Raw genomic sequence first — 16,854 nt, forward strand, 5'->3', positions numbered from 1 at the left:
TCCTTAGTGGGGTCCCTCAGGGTTCTGTACTGGGTCCACTTTTGTTTAATTTGTTCATAAATGACTTAGGGGAGGGTATTATGAGTAATGTATCAGTGTTTGCAGATGACACAAAACTCTACAGACCAGTCAATTCTATCCAGGATGTGACATCCCTGCAGCAGGATCTTGACCAACTGGCAATCTGGGCAGCTAAGTGGCAGATGAGATTTAATGTGGTTAAATGTAAGGTCATGCACCTGGGATGTAAAAATATGCAAGCCCCGTATACCCTTAATGGGACTGCACTAGGCAAATCCATAATGGAGAAGGACCTTGGAGTCCTTGTAGATAATAAACTTGGCTGTAGCAAGCAATGCCAGGCAGCAGCTGCAAGGGCAAACAAGGTTTTGAGCTGTATTAAAAGGGGTATAGATTCAAGGGAGGAGGGGGTTATTCTTCCCCTTTAGAGCGCTGGTAAGGCCCCATCTAGAATATGCTGTTCAGTTTTGGTCTCCAGTGCTCAAACGGGACATTATTGAGTTAGAGAGGGTCCAGAGAAGGGCAACTAAGCTGGTAAAGGGTATGGAAAGTCTCAGTTATGAAGAAAGACTGGCCAAGTTGGGTCTGTTTACACTGGAGAAGAGGCGCTTAAGAGGTGACATGAATAAATATATAAAGGGATCATATAATAACCTTTCTAATGTTTTATTTACCAGTAGGTCCTTCCAACGGACACGAGGGCACCCACTTCGTTTAGAAGAAGGGAGGTTCCATTTAAATATTCGGAAAGAGCTGTGAAGTTGTGGAATTCCCTCCCCGAATCAGTCGTGCTGGCTGATACATTATATAACTTTAAGAAGGGGCTTGATGGATTCTTAGCAAGTGAGGGAATACAGGGTTATGGGAGATAGTTCTTAGTACTAGTTGATCCAGGGACTGGTCCGATTGCCATCTTGGAGTCAGGAAGGAATTTTTTCCCCTCTGCGGCAAATTAGAGAGGCTTCAGATGGGGTTTTTTGCCTTCCTCTGGATCAACTAGTGGTTAGGCAGGTTATACATAGGCATTATGGTTGAACCTGATGGACGTATGTCTTTTTTCAACCCAACTTACTATGCTACTATGTAAATACTGTAGTAAAATATTTTATATCAACTGTATAAAGTTAATTGTCTCTGGGCTCGCACATAATGAGGCTTCCCCCAGGGCCCCCCCAAGCATCATTCAGCTTCCCCCAGGGCCCCCAAGTATCCTTCAGCTTCCCCCAGGCCCCCCGAAGTATCCTTCAGCTTCCTCCAGGGCCCCCCAAGTATCCTTCAGCTTCCCCCAGCCCCCCCCCCAAGTATCCTTTTTGTTTGTAAGATATTCTTTGTTTAATAGGAAGCCACGATAAGGACTTTAGCAGGGGAAGGGCCTGAACTCTCCTGGGTGAGAGGAGGAGAATTCTGGCAGCAGTATTTAATATAGACTGTAGGGGGGAAAAGATGGGAGTTAGGGAGGCCGGTTAATAGCAGGTTGCAGTAGTCAAGTCGGGATAGGATGAGAGCATGCATGCGCAGCTTAGCTGTTGCAGTAGAAAGAAAGGGACGAATTTTGGCAATATTGCGTAAGAAAAAGTGACAGGTTTTGACAGTGGTCTTAATGTGGTCAGAAAAGGAGAGACTGGAGTCAAAGATCACCGCCAAACAACACGCCGAATCGACGGGGTTGATGAGGGTGCCATCAATAGAGATAGAAAAGGGGGGGGTAGGACCAGGCTTAGGCGGAAAGATCATTAGTTTAGTTTTTGTTAGGTTCAGTTTGAGGTGGCGTTGGTTCATCCAGTTACAGATAGCCAGGAGGCAGTTAGAGATTTGAGTCTCAGTTTCAACTGTTAACGAAGGGGTCGACAGATAAATTTGGATATCATCAGCATACAGATGGTATTTGAAGCCAAATGAACGGATAAGATCTCTCAAAGACAGCGTGTAGAGGGAGAACAACAACGGCCCAAGTACAGAGCCTTGGGGTACCCCCACATTAAGAGGAACTGGAGATGAGGTTTTGTTAGCATAGGAGACAGTAAAAAGAAGGGTTAGAGTGATAAGAAGAGATCCAGGATGCAGCCTGACTACGGAGACCAATGCAGAATTTGCATCAGGAGGGAGTGGTCAACCGTATCAAACGCAGCCGATAGATCTAGGAGGATTAGTATGGAAAAGTGACCTTTAGCTTTGGACACCTGAAGATCGTTTGTAACTCTGCACAACGCTGTCTCAGTAGAGTGCGCAGGCCGAAAACCAGATTGCAGCGGGTCTAATAAATTATGGGCTTTAAGAAAGTTAGTGATACGGGAGAAGACAATACGCTCTAAGATTTTGGAGGCAAGCGGTAGAAGTGAGACAGGGCGGTAGTTAGAGAGACAGGACTGGTCCAGCGGGGCCTTTTTTAGGATAGGCTTGACACAGGCCTGTTTGAAGGAAGAGGGGAAACTTCCAGAGGTCAGAGAAGAGTTAAAGATGTGAGTAAGAGTCGGAGTAAGTTCAGGAAAGCAGTGTTTAAGCAGAGAGGAAGGCATAGGGTCTAGAGAACAAGTGGTGAGCGGAGCCAACAAAAGAAGGCAGCAGACTTCGGAGACAGTTACGGGACCAAAAGAGTTAAGACATTAAGAGGGGGGCTGAGGAAGGAGGAGCTGGTTTGTATTAGTAGAGGGGGAAATCTGATTGCGGATGGACTCCACTTTGTTTATGAAGAAATCAGCAAAGTCCTGGGGAGAGTGCATAGAGTGATGTAATGGAGTCTGTGAGGGACGCAGAAGGGTATTGAAAATAGAAAACAGGCGGGTTGGATTTATTGTTGTTTATAAGGGTATTGTAGTATTCTTGTTTAGCCTTCGACAGGGCAGAATTGAAGCAGATTAATAAGAATTTATAATGGATAAAGTCTGCTTGCGTACGGGATTTCCTCCACATATGTTCCGCAGACCTCGTACAGGAGCGTAAGAATTTGGTGCGCACATTCAGCCAGGGGCGTGGGTTTTGAAACAGAGTACGCTTAGGCTGAAGGGGTGCAAATAAGTCAATGGTGGAGGCTAGTATACTGTTGTACTTGCTAACCAGGGAATCAGGGTCAGACATCTCGTCAAAGGAGGAGAGACTGGACCTGAAAGAGCAAGCTAAGGCCGGGAGATCTACGTCACGTTTATTTCTAATTAATACAGCGGGGGAAGGAGCAGGTTGGGAAGGAGAGTGAGAGACATAAAATGTAACCAGGTGATGGTCAGAGAAGGGGAAGGGGACACTACTAAAAATCTGTCCCTTTCTGATTTTAACAAAGACTAAATCCAGAAAGTGGCCATCCTTATGAGTCGGAGCGTTTGTCCACTGCTGGTTTGGTTTATAAAGAATAAAAAAAGACCAATTGAAAAGTTGCTATGAATTGCTCATTACTAAAACATACTAAAAGCAAAATAAAGGTGGACTACTCCTTTAAGCTGGTCACCCAAGTCATTTAATAGAGCCAATATCAATAGAATGAGATGAACCTTGCCATTTCCAAGGAATCCCTGCCTTACACTACCAGCAGAAAGTTAGTTTCCTTAGGCAGAAAGGTATTCCTTGTATTTCAGTAAAAAACGTGGCTGGAGAATGACCGTAGTGCAAGATCAGATGAAAGACTGATCAATCTCCCAATAGAGGGCCAGCTCGCAAAATACTTTCTTGGGTGAATGACCAAAGGGCCAATTGCTTTGTTTAGACAGTCACTTGCTTTAGCAATTTCAGTTTGAAAAGATTAAGAATAGAAAGAAGTATTGGAGGTTGCAGCTAATGTAAAATTGGGCGTTTTCTCCATTTATATAAAAACAAAAGGTGTGCTGTTTATATCTTATCTGATGCCATTTAATGTTAGAATTGTATGCATTAATATTAGTGCAGCTGTTATGTGCTGCCACCTAGTGACCCTCTTTGGGATAGTTGTCCATATGTTAATTATACACATCATTCAAGGTTAAACCTCCCCCCTAAAGTTCACAGGAAGTGGAAGAGCATCCATCTTGAGCACACACAGACAACTCACAAGAAGAGGGACAGACCCTAGGATCCTTCACCCTTACACAGGCCCTGGTTACATAACCGTCTGTAAGTAAGATGCTAGGTTTCCTGTATGTGTTTACATGTGTGAATATGTTGTACAGGTTGTGATGCAATGTTATTATATTGTTTTACAGTTTTACAAAATAAACTCTTCATAAGGATAAAGCATTCAAGTTATTCAACTCACAGAGCAGTCTGAGTATTCTTTGCTGAGTCTTATGTGGAGTGTGTTAAGCTGGCTGGTTAACCTATATTACGCAAGGCACAGTATAGTGTGGAAACAGTACAGTAAAAAGACGGTTGCAGCAGACCTGTATACAGAGGCGACTGCATCCTAAACATGAGTCTTAGATCGGGGAAGAAGTATATACCTGAGGATGGGCCCCCCATGAGACAGCATGGCAGGGAGAAAGCTAGCGCCCAGCAAGATGAGTTACGGTCACATGCATCCAAATCATCTAGGTCTAGCAAGATGTCTGCAGCGAGTTCCCTAGCACTCAAAGCACGAGCGAAGGCAGAGGCTACACGTGTACAGCTAGCCTTTGCAGAAAAAGAAGCTAATGTGAAAAGAACAATTGCAGAAAAACAGGCTAGCATGAAAAGAGAAAACGCAGAAAGAGAAAGAGAAATCGCAGAAAAACAGGCTAGCATGAATAGAGAAATGGCAGAAGCAGAAGCAGAGCTGCAAATTCTGCAGTGTCAGAGAGAAGCTGCCGCAGCAGCAGCTGAAGCTGCAGTCTACCTAGAAACATATTCATCAGAAAGTGAGGGAACCCATGAAGGCCCAGAAATGCCGGAGAAACCTCTTTCCCCTACAGAACGTGCAAGTGAGTACGTTCAGCGGGTTTCAAGTATGCCAACCACTGAACGGTCGATTAAAACTGAGCCAGCAGAATTATACAGGCCTAAGCCGGCAGCAGTTACAAGTACGCCAAGGCAGCACTACAGCGCCAGTGACGTCAAACCAGCTATAAAATATCCAGCAGAATACCCAAGAGACAGAATTCAGAGTTTCCCATTGCCTCAGCCTAAAGATTGTGCGCCTGAGCAACAATGCATACAAGATATCACTAAATATCTGCTACGCAAAGAAGCAGTTAACTCAAGCTTCATCAAGTTTGATGACTCCCCTGAAAATTACTGGGCCTGGAAGTCTTCCTTCCAGAATGCAATCAAAGATTTGAACCTTTCAGCCTCAGAGATACTTGACCTGATGATAAAATGGCTAGGTACAGAGTCAGCCGAACATGCAAAAAGTATGCGCAGAGTGCATTTGTTCAACCCTTCAGCAGGACTTGATATGGCTTGGCAGAGACTACAGAAAAAATATGGCTCACCTGAAGTAATTCAGCGAACATTACAAAAAAGGTTGGATGCCTTCCCCAAGCTGACCAACAAAGATGCCAAAAAACTAGAACAATTGGGAGATCTTCTTCTGGAGATAGAGTGTGCCAAAGAAGAGGGATATCTGAGAGGTTTAACATACTTGGACAATGCTATTGGTCTTAATCCCACGGTGGAGAAACTACCATACCACATGCAATTAAAGTGGGCATCTGTTGGAACCAAGTATAAAGCTGAAACAGGAGAAGATTTTCCCCCTTTCTTTGTGTTTTCCAGGTTTGTGCAGCAACAAGCACAGATGAAGAATGACCCCAGCTTTGCCTTTTACAGCAACCGCGATCAATCACCTAAACCTGAAAGGCCTTACAGATACCACGGTAAGACCTCTGTGTCCACACACAAAACATTTGTCCCTACAGAAACCTCACACTCTCAAACCAGCAGCAAGGAGGGCAGTATAGAGAGCCCTGACAGACAATGTCCAATTCACCAAAAGCCCCATCCTTTAAAAAGGTGTAAAGGATTCAGAGGCAAACCTATAGGTGAAAGAATGTATTTTCTCAGACAGAATGGCATCTGCTTCAAGTGCTGTGAAACCACCAAACACATAGCCAGAGACTGTAAAATATCAGTGAAGTGCTCAGAATGTGGCAGCGAGAAACATATTGCAGCTTTGCACCCTGACTTACCTGCGCCACCAGCAGAGACTGTACAAGCCGGGACAGATCACGGCAGGGAGCTTAATGACAGCTCACCTCCTCCAGTAATGTCTAAGTGCACTGAAATCTGTGGCACGGGCAAGAGCTTCCGATCATGCTCTAAAATATGTTTAGTGACTGTGTTCCCCTCTGGACAAAGAGAGCGAGCAGTGAGAATGTACGCAGTTCTCGATGAACAAAGCAACCGATCTCTTGCAAAGTCAGACTTTTTCAACATCTTCAACATTAAAACTACTGTTGCTCCGTACACTTTAAAGACTTGTGCAGGCGTTACAGAGACTGCAGGCAGAAGAGCCACAAACTTCATTGTTGAATCCTTTGACGGAAAAACACAGCTCCCTTTACCAGCATTAATAGAATGTGATATGTTACCAGATGACAAGGAAGAAATCCCTTCTCCAGAAGTAGCTTATTACCATCTCCACCTCCGTTCAATTGCCAACCTCATACCAGCTATTGATCCTGAGGCTTCCATACTTTTGCTCTTAGGAAGAGACATCTTACAAGCACACAAGGTGCATGAGAAAATCAATGGTCCCTTTAATGCCCCTTACGCACAAAGACTTGAATTAGGATGGGTAATAGTAGGAGAAGTTTGCCTGGGATCTACACACGAGACTAATAGAGTCAGTACCTTAAGAACGTCTGTGTTGCCGAATGGGCGTACCACCTTGTTGAACCCATGTCAGAACAGGTTCACAGTCAAAGAAAGTTTTGATAACCTAACGCATTTCAGTGACTCTTCTGTGTGCGGCCAAGAAGACATCAGCTTCAATCCAGAGACTGATAAGCTAGGAACTACAGTGTTTCAAAAATCAAAGAATGATGACAAGCAAGCTCTATCCATAGAAGATCAAGTGTTTCTTCAGATCATGGACAAAGACACCTATCAAGACGACAGCCACAGCTGGGTTGCTCCATTGCCTTTTCGTACACCCAGGTGTAAATTGCCTTCCAACAGAGAGCAGGCCATGGTACGTCTCACCTCACTTCGCAGAACTCTGCATGGTAAGCCAGGAATGAAAAGAGACTTCACAGAGTTCATTAAAAAGATGTTGGACAATGACCACGCTGAGATTGCAAGACCACTGGAACAAGGTAAAGAACACTGGTATCTGCCGATGTTTGGCGTTTACCATCCACACAAACCTGATCAAATAAGAGTTGTATTTGACTCCAGTGCTGAGTGTGAAGGCGTTTCTTTAAATAATGTACTGTTAAGTGGCCCCGACCTAAACAACACATTGTTAGGGGTTCTCATACGCTTTAGGAAAGAACCTATTGCCTTTACAGCAGATGTGCAACAGATGTTTTACTGTTTCTTGGTGAGAGAAGACCACCGAGATTATTTACGTTTTCTGTGGTACAAGGACCATGACATAGACAAAGAAGTAGTTGAATATAGAATGAGGGTCCATGTCTTTGGCAACAGTCCCTCTCCTGCTGTTGCTATATACTTCATGCGTAAAGCTGCTCTGACAAGTGCAGAACAATTTGGACAAGATGCCAAACACTTTGTGTTGAGACACTTCTATGTAGATGATGGACTTGCATCCGCCAGCACCCCGGAGATAGCGATTGACATTCTGAACAATGCAAAACAGATGCTGGCAGAATCTAATCTGAGACTTCATAAAATTGCGTCAAATAGCACACAGGTCATGAACGCCTTTCCTGCTAATGATAGAGCTAAAGACCTCAAGGACCTTTGCCTGGGTACTGACACCCTGCCCCTTCAGAAAAGTTTGGGACTGAGCTGGGACCTAGAAAGAGACTCTTTCGTCTTTCAGGTATCTTCCGAAGAAAAACCTTTCACTAAAAGAGGAGTCCTGTCTACAGTGAACAGCCTCTACGATCCTCTTGGGTTTGTAGCACCTGTAACTATAAAGGGTAAGGCACTAGTTCGTGAACTGTCATCTAAAAAATGTGATTGGGATGCATTACTCCCACAAGAAAAACTACATGAGTGGCTTCTATGGAAGGAATCCTTGCAAGCTTTGGAACACATAGAGATACCCTGGTGTTATGTTTCTACTCCTCTGTCAGCAGTAAGTAGAAAAGAACTGTATGTATTTTCAGATGCATCCAACACAGCGATAGGTGCTGTAGCCTACTTGAAAACAATTGATGTTTGCAATAAGTGTTCGGTTGGATTTGTTATGGGAAAGTCTAAGTTAAGCCCCAAACCAGCACACACAATTCCACGTCTGGAACTATGTGCGGCTGTTCTAGCAGTAGAGTTGTACGAGCTCATCAGAGATGAAATAGATAAAGACTTAGATGCTGTGCGATTCTTTACAGATAGCAAAACTGTACTAGGTTATATCTGCAACACCTCCAGAAGGTTTTTCTTGTATGTTGCCAACCGAGTGAATAGAATCAGGCAAGTAACCCATCCTGATCAGTGGGCTTATGTGCCAACGGAACAAAATCCTGCAGACTATGCTTCAAGGCCTACAAAAACTATTCATCTGCAGAATTCTATATGGTTCTCAGGCCCTCCATTTCTCTACCACACAGACAGAGAGGAGTTAGGCAATTCAGAAAATTACCCACTTATAGAGCCTGAAGCTGATCCTGAAATTAAACCTACAGTTGCAAGCCTCAACACCAAAGCTTCTGACACCTTCCTCCATCCACATGTCTTTGAGAGGTTTTCTAACTGGATGTCACTGTGTAAGACTATTGCCAGACTTATCCATGTAGCTAAGAGTTTCCAGAAAGAGCCAAGCAATACACACTGTAGAGGTTGGAAATGTTTCCCAGAGAAAGTCAACTCAGAGGAGATCTCGCAGTCTAAAGCTACAATAATCTCTTCTGTTCAGCACGAATATTTTAAAAAAGAGTATACCTGTTTAAGTGAGCATAAAGCACTTCCAAAACAAAGTAGGCTTAAGAAACTCAGTCCTTTTATTGATAGAAATTGACTGATGAGAGTGGGCGGCCGATTGTCCTTTGCGGCACTGAGTGAACAAGAGAAGCAGCCTGTCATTATACCTCATGATCATCACATCGCCAAATTGATTGTGAAACATTACCACAATAAAGTGGCACACCAAGGGCGTCACATAACAGAAGGCGCAATCAGAGCTGAAGGTTTCTGGATCCTTGGCGGCAAGCGTCTGATATCCGCAGTGATCTACAAGTGTGTCATCTGCCGTAAATTGAGAGGGAGATTAGAAAGTCAAAAGATGGCAGACTTGCCCGAAGACAGAGTGACTCCTGAACCACCATTCACCAGTGTAGGCATTGATATTTTTGGTCCATGGTCAGTGGTGACCCGCCGCACAAGAGGAGGTAGTGCTGACAACAAACGCTGGGCGGTTCTCTTTACATGTCTGTCAACAAGAGCTGTACACACTGAACTGATCGAAACTATGTCAGCTTCCAGCTTCATCAATTCTTTAAGAAGATTCTTCTCAATTCGTGGTCCAGCAAAGTTGCTCCGCTCTGATAGAGGAACAAACTTTGTAGGAGCTTGTAAAGAATTAGACATTTGCATAGCTGACTCAGGAGTACAAGACTATCTTCAGAACAGAGGATGCACATGGATTTTCAACCCTCCACATTCATCTCACATGGGAGGTGCCTGGGAGAGATTGATAGGTGTAGCCAGGCGTATTTTGGATGCAATGTTACTCCAAGATAAGTATACATGTCTAACCCATGAGACTTTGAGTACCTTTATGGCAGAAGTTATGGCCATTATGAACGCTAGACCTCTAGTACCAGTCTCTTCTGACCCCGACAACCCCATGGTTCTTACTCCTGCAATGCTCCTGACTCAGAAAGTGAACTCTTTGTCAGCCCCTTTTGGTAAATTTGAAACAACAGGACTTCATGTAAAACAATGGAAGCAAGTTCAAAATCTGGCTGATACTTTCTGGAAGAGATGGAAAAGAGAGTACTTGTCCAACTTGCAAAGCCGCAGAAAGTGGACCCAAAATCGCCCAAACATCCAAGTGGGTGATGTCGTGTTAGTGAAAGACAGTCAAGAAAGCAGGAATGAATGGCCTGTGGGACTCATCATCAACACTCTGCCAAGTAGAGATGGCAGAGTTAGGAAAGTGGAAGTAAAGATTGTCAAACAAGGGACTGCTAAAACGTATACAAGGCCAATTTCGGACATTGTTGTTCTTGTTTCTGATAATACTTGAATTGTGTTCTGCATAGCAGTAAGTTATATAGTGGCACATTGAAATATGCCAGGCAGGGAGTGTGCTGTTTATATCTTATCTGATGCCATTTAATGTTAGAATTGTATGCATTAATATTAGTGCAGCTGTTATGTGCTGCCACCTAGTGACCCTCTTTGGGATAGTTGTCCATATGTTAATTATACACATCATTCAAGGTTAAACCTCCCCCCTAAAGTTCACAGGAAGTGGAAGAGCATCCATCTTGAGCACACACAGACAACTCACAAGAAGAGGGACAGACCCTAGGATCCTTCACCCTTACACAGGCCCTGGTTACATAACCGTCTGTAAGTAAGATGCTAGGTTTCCTGTATGTGTTTACATGTGTGAATATGTTGTACAGGTTGTGATGCAATGTTATTATATTGTTTTACAGTTTTACAAAATAAACTCTTCATAAGGATAAAGCATTCAAGTTATTCAACTCACAGAGCAGTCTGAGTATTCTTTGCTGAGTCTTATGTGGAGTGTGTTAAGCTGGCTGGTTAACCTATATTACGCAAGGCACAGTATAGTGTGGAAACAGTACAAAAGGGCACATAACCATAGCGTAAAACCACAGAATGATTTATTAAAAATAAAACTTGCATTCACGACAACAGATATTAAAGAAATTTTCAGGCCAACAGTAGTACCAGTAGTAAGCCAGTCCTGGGATATCTATCAGTATAAATCTCTTCCTTGCAGTTCAAACATGGTTTCTTATTGAGGAAGTCTGTTTATACCAACGGAATACGTTTGTTACAAAAAATCTGACTACTTATCCTCAAAGGTGCCTATATTAACCATCTGAGAATTTAAAACAACCTATGCTCACCAATATAAAGGGGGCAGTTTACAATAGTCAGGAAAAAGAGTTTAACATAATAATGTTACATTGGCAAAGAAAAAAATATATATATACTATATTACAGCCACGAAAATAATTCCCACTTCTCTACATGAGTCTTGTAAAGCAGCAACATATTCCGCCAGATATTTGTCTCTCTGCCGAGACCCATCACCTTCTTCTGAATGCCCTGGAAATTCTCCAAGCGTTGGGCTCCTCGTATCTGTTGTAGAGAGGCTCCAGCCTCTGTTGTTTCTTCTGCTTGCTAAGCTTAGTTGGGTCAGAGACTTTAAAGAAGGCCGGGGCAAATTCTACAAGCCAGCGGGGATCTATGGTGGTCACTTCTCGCATGTATTCTTTGGTAGTCAGGACAAGTTCATGATACACAACCCTTCAAAGAGAAAAAGAGGGATTTTTGTCTTACCTGTAAAATCCTTTTCTCTCTTCATTGAAAGGGGGACACAGGCACTGATGGGTTAACTCTACCTTTCGGGAGGAAAGGACACTAAAAGAACTGTGACAGCCCTCCCAGGGGGCCTGGCTGCCTCTCTCAGCAGGCTACACCCCCCTGCGGGGGCTGGAACTGCCCAGTAGTAAAAAAGAAGTAAAAAAAAAAAAACTATAACAGTGGGCCAAGGTCTATGAACTGTGTCTTGGCAACTATGTACACCGAGCCCTGTGGGATGAGGTTTCTTGGAGTCAGTGAGTGGAGAACTCCCTCCCCGGAGGGCCGAGGAAGACTGAGACACCGGTCGCATTCCAAGGAGTCGTTAACTTGGCAGGCAGAGACTAGAAGGGGGGGCGTGCCTGTGTCCCCCTTTCAATGAAGAGAGAAAAGGATTTTACAGGTAAGACAAAAATCCCTCTTCCTCTTTCATTTCAGGGGGACACAGGCACTGATGGGACGTCTAAAAGCAGTCCCGAGATAGATAGGGTGGGAATCGAATTTATGTCTGAGCCTGCACTGCTGCCTGCAGTACCTTTCTGCCAAATGCGGCCTCTGCTGAGGATGCCACATGCACCTGGTAGAATCGTGTGAATGTGTGGATAGAGGACCAGGTGGCAGCCTTGCAGATCTGATCCACAGAGGCAAGGTTCTTTGCTGCCCAAGAGGCGGCCAGGGATCTGGTCGAGTGGGCTGTGACTCTGAGAGGAGAGGGCTTGCCTGCGACCTGGTAGGCTCTGGTGATGGTGCCTCTAATCCACCTTGCAAGGGTGGTTTTGGTGGCCCGTAAGCCCTTGCGGGGGCCTACGGGTATGATGAGGAGGGCATCTGACCTCCTGAAGGTTGCTGATCTTTGGATGTAGAATTTGAGAGCCCTGACTACATCCAGGGAATGGAGCGCTGTCTCCTTGGGATTTTTGGGGTGAGGGCAGAAGGACGGAACAACAATGTCCTGGTTTAGATGGAAGGCCGAGACCACCTTAGGCAGGAACGCAGGGGTGGGCCTGAGGACGGCCTTGTCCTGGTGAAATACAAGGAACGGGGATTGGCAGGACAGAGCTGAGAGCTCTGAGACTCTTCTGGCTGAGGTGATGGCAAGAAGGAAGGCGGTCTTCCATGTAAGAAGAGTCTCGGATGTCGTGGCAAGGGGCTCAAAGGGGGGCCCCTGGAGGACAGAGAGGACCAGATTGAGGTCCCACCCTGGAGTGGGTGGGCGGATGGGGGGGGCTAAATGAGCCACGCCCTGAAGGAAGGTCCTGATGTGGGGATTTGATGCGATCTGGCGTTGGAATAGTATAGAAAGGGCCGAAACTTGGGTCTTTAGGGACGCCAGGCGGAGGCCTTGTTGAGACCCTGTTGGAGGAAGCCCAGGATGTGGGCTATGTTGAAGCGATGGGGAGGGAGATCCTGGACCGAGCACCAGTAGATGTAGGTTCGCCAGGTACGATAGTAGATCCTTGAGGATGATGGTTTCCTGGCTGCGATCATGGTGGTGATAACACTGTCCCCAAACCCTTGTTGGTGCAGAACTAGGGTTTCAAGAGCCAGGCCGTTAAACGGAACAGCTGAGAATTCTGGTGGAACACTGGACCCTGGCTTAGGAGGTCTGGCAGACAAATGGGTGTGGCCTCGGAGAGATTGATTAGGTCCGCGAACCAGGCTCTCCGAGGCCAGTGTGGAGCGATGAAGATGGCCCTGATCCTTTCCCTCTTGACCCTTTTGAGGATCCTGGGGAGAAGAGGAAGAGGAGGGAAGATGTAGACGAACTGGTAGGGCCAGGGGGCTGTGATTGCGTCTACTCCTGCGGCGACTGGGTCCCTGGACCGAGATATGAAGCGAGGGAGCTTGGAGTTGTGACAGGATGCCATAAGGTCGATCTCTGGGGTCCCCCAAACTGAGGTCAGATTCTGGAAGACCTGTGGGTGGAGTGCCCACTCCCCTTGGTCTAGGGTCTCTCTGCTGAGGAAGTCCGCTGTCCACACCTGGGATGTGGATTGCAGAGATGGCTGGGACATTCTCCTCTGCCCAGGCCAGGATGTGGGCAGCCTCTTGCATTGCCGCCTTGCTGCGAGTGCCCCCTTGGTGATTGACATGCCACCGCGGTGGCATTGTCGGTCTGAATTCTGATGGGCTTGCCTCTGAGGAGAGTTGTCCAATGAAGTAGGGCCAGGCAAATGGCTCGTAGCTCTAGGACATTTATTGGAAGAGAAGATTCCTGTGGAAGCCACCTGCCCTGGGACACCTGTTCCTGGCAGACCGCACCCCAACCCCGAAGACTGGCATCCGTGGTGAGGATTGTCCAGTTGTGCGAGGGGAAGGGCTTCCCCTGTGAGAGACGAGTTGGCTGGGTCCACCAGGATAAAGATTTCCTCGCCGAGAGGGGGAGGACTATCTGGGAGTCCAGGTCGGGGTGATCGGGATCCCACTGACTGAGGATGGCAGGTCCTGAGGGAGACCCTGGGGGCAGAGATGAGGGATTGTGCTCAGAGGAGAAGGGTCTGGACCTTGTCTGGCGGGAGAAGGGTGAGGCATTGTTGGGTGTTGAACACCGTGCCCAGGAAGGTCATTTCCTGCGAGGGTGTAGGAGATGACTTCTTGAGGTTGATGACCCATCCGTGGGACTGCAGGGTCTGAATCACCTGGTTGAGGGCGGAAAGGTTCTGGTAAAATGTGGGGGCCTTGATGAGCAGGTCGTCCAGATAGGGAGTGATAGAGATTCCCTGAGAACGGAGGAGTGCCATGATTGGGGCCAGCACCTTAGTAAATACCCGGGGGGCTGTTGCAAGCCCGAAGGGCAGGGCTACAAATTTGAAGTGTTTCCCTAGGACGGCAAATCGGAGGAACCGATGATGGGCCCTGTGAATGGGAACATGTAGATAGGCGTCCTTGATATCTATGGAGGAAAGAAACTCCCCGGGTTCCATTGCTGCAATGACCGAGCGGATGGACTCCATCCAGAAGGTGAAACGCCTGACACAGCGATTGAGCTTCTTGAGGTCCAGAATGGGTCGGACGCCTCCGTCCTTTTTGGGGACGCAGAAAAGGATGGAATAGAATCCTTGGCGCTCTTCCTCCCTGGGAACGGGAGCTATGACTCCCGCTTCTTGGAGAGATAGGATGGCCTTCCAGAAAGCTGCTCGGCGAGTGGGATTGGTGGGGAGGGGAGATGGAAGGAATCTTGAGGGGGGCGACCGGAAGAACTCTATGGCGTAGCCCCGAGAAAAAATCTCCCTCACCCAGGAATCTGTGAATGGATGGTCCCACACCTCCCGGAACAGGAGAAGGCGGGCGCCTATGCCTATCGTTCCGGGGGTGGATACACCTTCAGGCGGATGTGGGCTTGTCTGAGGAGGGCTTTTGACCCTGTCTGGCTGAGGACCAGGCAGGCCTCTTGCCCCTCCCCCTGAAGGAGGAAGATTTGTCTGAGGGAGACTGCTTGGTTTGTTTGGGACGAAAGGAGCGAAAACGGGAGAAGCGCCGATTTGTGTTCTGAGGTTTCGTCTTGTTCTGAGGGAGAAGGGTTCTCTTGCCTCCCGTGGCTTGGCTTATGATCTTATCCAGTTCTGAGCCAAAGAGAACCTTCCCCAGGAAGGGGATGGAGACGAGGGATTTTTTGGAGGTAAGGTCCGCCGACCAGTGTTTGAGCCAAAGCAACCGTCTGGCGGCAATGGAGGTAGAAGAGGCTCTGGCAATCATCTTGGCCGAGTCAAGGGAGGCCTGACAGAGAAATTGAGAAGCCTCCTTGATCTGAGCGGTGAGTTGTAGGATCAAGGATTGGTCAGAGCCGTCGAGGACTGCTTGGCTAAGCTGGTCTGCCCAAACCTCGCAGGCGCGACTGACCCAAGCTGTGGCAAAGGTGGGTCTTAGGGCAGAGCCGGAGGCGAAGAAGATGGATTTGCAGAATCCTTCAAGCCTTTTGTCTATGGCATCTTTAAATCCCGCGGCGTCAGGGACAGGAATGGTGGTAGACTTGGATAGTCTGGAAATGGGAGGGTCCACTGTAGGTGAAAGAGACCACAGATCCATGTCCTCCTTGGAAAAGGGGTAAAGGAGGGAAAAACGCCTGGAGGTGTTGGTCTTACGATCCGGAAAGGCCCATTCATCCTTGACAACCGAGAAGAGTTGGTCATGTGAAGGGAAGACTCTAGAGGACTTCTTTTGTCTTTTAAAGAGATCCTTGGATGGATCTGCAGAAGTAGGAGCGGACACGTTGAGAGCTGTTAGAACAGCCTCGATTAAACCGTCAATGTCGGATGGGACAGGCAATTCAGTGTTGGTCTGAGGGGTGTCCTCGTCGGACGAGCCCTCTGAAAGCTGCCCTTCCTCTGCAAGTTCCGACTCTTCGTCAGAGTCCGGAATTGAAGGAATAGTTAGAGCCTTGCGCTTGCCCAAGGGGCCTGAGGGAGGCTGGGAGGCTAATTGGTTGACCAGTTTGTCCAGAGAGTCTGGCAGTCTGGCAAGGCCCTGCAGGGAGGCAAGCGAATTAGCCAATTCGCGGGCCCAAGGGGGTTCAGGCATAGAGGCTGAGGGTCCTGAATCAGGTGAGGCAGAAGGCACTGGAGGAGCAGGCTGTGTGCATGAGGCGCATAAGGGCTCAGAATGTCCAGTTGGGAGTCTGGCGCAACAACGGGCGCAAGCAAGAAAGGTAACCCGTGCTGCAACCGGGTTCTTGGAAGTAGCCTGTGCAGAGCGCAACCTGGGGCCCTCCTTGGAAGGATCCGCCATAATAATTTTTTGGATGGCAGAATATGGTGCAATGAAGTGAGAACACCTGTTGCAGGAAGGAGAAATGTGTGGCAGGGAAGTGAGTTGCCAAGAAGCAGTGCTGACCTGTTTGCTGTGCCAGAGAGAAACCAAAGCGGTGTAGCCTGGAGAGAGAGAAACTGGGACCTGGTGTGCAGATGGCTGGAGTTCCGACTCTTTCCAGAAACACTGGGGAGGAAGGAGGCGGTGCAGAGAGAGCACAGTCAGAAGGCGCGAAGAAAAGGGGGCGGGCGCTAACAGCACATCACTTCCGTCCCCTCTGTGCTCTCTGTAAGGGAGAGCGCGCTCAGAAGGCGCGTTGCTGCTAGGGGCTGCCGCTCGCTCTGAAGAGAAATGGAGCGGCACTGCGCGCCGCCAAGTTGAGCGTGCGGTGCCTGAATAGGAGCGCCATGGCTCCCTAGGGAATGCCCCTCCGAGGCGCCGCAGCTCAGCAGGCGCAGGCACAGAGGATCTGTGCTGCGGTCTGCTGCCGCAGGGTCAATAGACCGACTGCTTCCCCCA

At 47.4% G+C, this 16,854-nt stretch overlaps 3 protein-coding genes across 5 annotated transcripts in view; 2 read left to right on the plus strand and 1 right to left on the minus strand.

The window, feature by feature from the left end:
* The first annotated feature begins 3,843 nt into the window (after window positions 1–3,843).
* LOC101731064 lies at window positions 3,844–10,106 on the plus strand. The gene is made up of 2 exons (XM_031894550.1): window positions 3,844–4,098; window positions 4,188–10,106. The coding sequence occupies exon 2, from the start codon at window positions 4,394–4,396 to the stop codon at window positions 9,041–9,043; it is 4,650 nt and encodes a 1,549-aa protein (XP_031750410.1). The 5' UTR covers window positions 3,844–4,098; window positions 4,188–4,393; the 3' UTR covers window positions 9,044–10,106.
* Window positions 9,039–10,840, plus strand: LOC116407974. The gene is made up of 2 exons (XM_031894551.1): window positions 9,039–10,602; window positions 10,692–10,840. The coding sequence occupies exon 1, from the start codon at window positions 9,047–9,049 to the stop codon at window positions 10,271–10,273; it is 1,227 nt and encodes a 408-aa protein (XP_031750411.1). The 5' UTR covers window positions 9,039–9,046; the 3' UTR covers window positions 10,274–10,602; window positions 10,692–10,840.
* Window positions 10,841–10,865: 25 nt separating this feature from the next.
* Window positions 10,866–16,854, minus strand: part of dhx8 (DEAH-box helicase 8) — a 63,423-nt gene continuing 57,434 nt past the window's right edge. For 2 of the 3 annotated variants that reach the window (XM_004918626.4, XM_004918627.4), the window contains one exon: window positions 10,866–11,535. In XM_004918626.4, coding sequence (XP_004918683.1) covers window positions 11,316–11,535 — 220 coding nt within the window. In that variant the 3' untranslated portion in view covers window positions 10,866–11,315. The remainder of the gene's footprint in view (window positions 11,536–16,854) is intronic. The other variant, XM_002932524.5, reaches the window with a different exon arrangement.

The sequence above is a fragment of the Xenopus tropicalis genome, chromosome 10 (genome assembly GCF_000004195.4).
Source record: "Xenopus tropicalis strain Nigerian chromosome 10, UCB_Xtro_10.0, whole genome shotgun sequence".
NCBI lineage: Eukaryota > Metazoa > Chordata > Amphibia > Anura > Pipidae > Xenopus > Xenopus tropicalis.

Bases quoted from the DNA above. Each gene is read 5' to 3' on its own strand.
- LOC101731064 (XM_031894550.1), top strand. From the start codon at position 4,394: ATGAGTCTTAGATCGGGGAAGAAGTATATACCTGAGGATGGGCCCCCC.
- LOC116407974 (XM_031894551.1), top strand. From the start codon at position 9,047: ATGAGAGTGGGCGGCCGATTGTCCTTTGCGGCACTGAGTGAACAAGAG.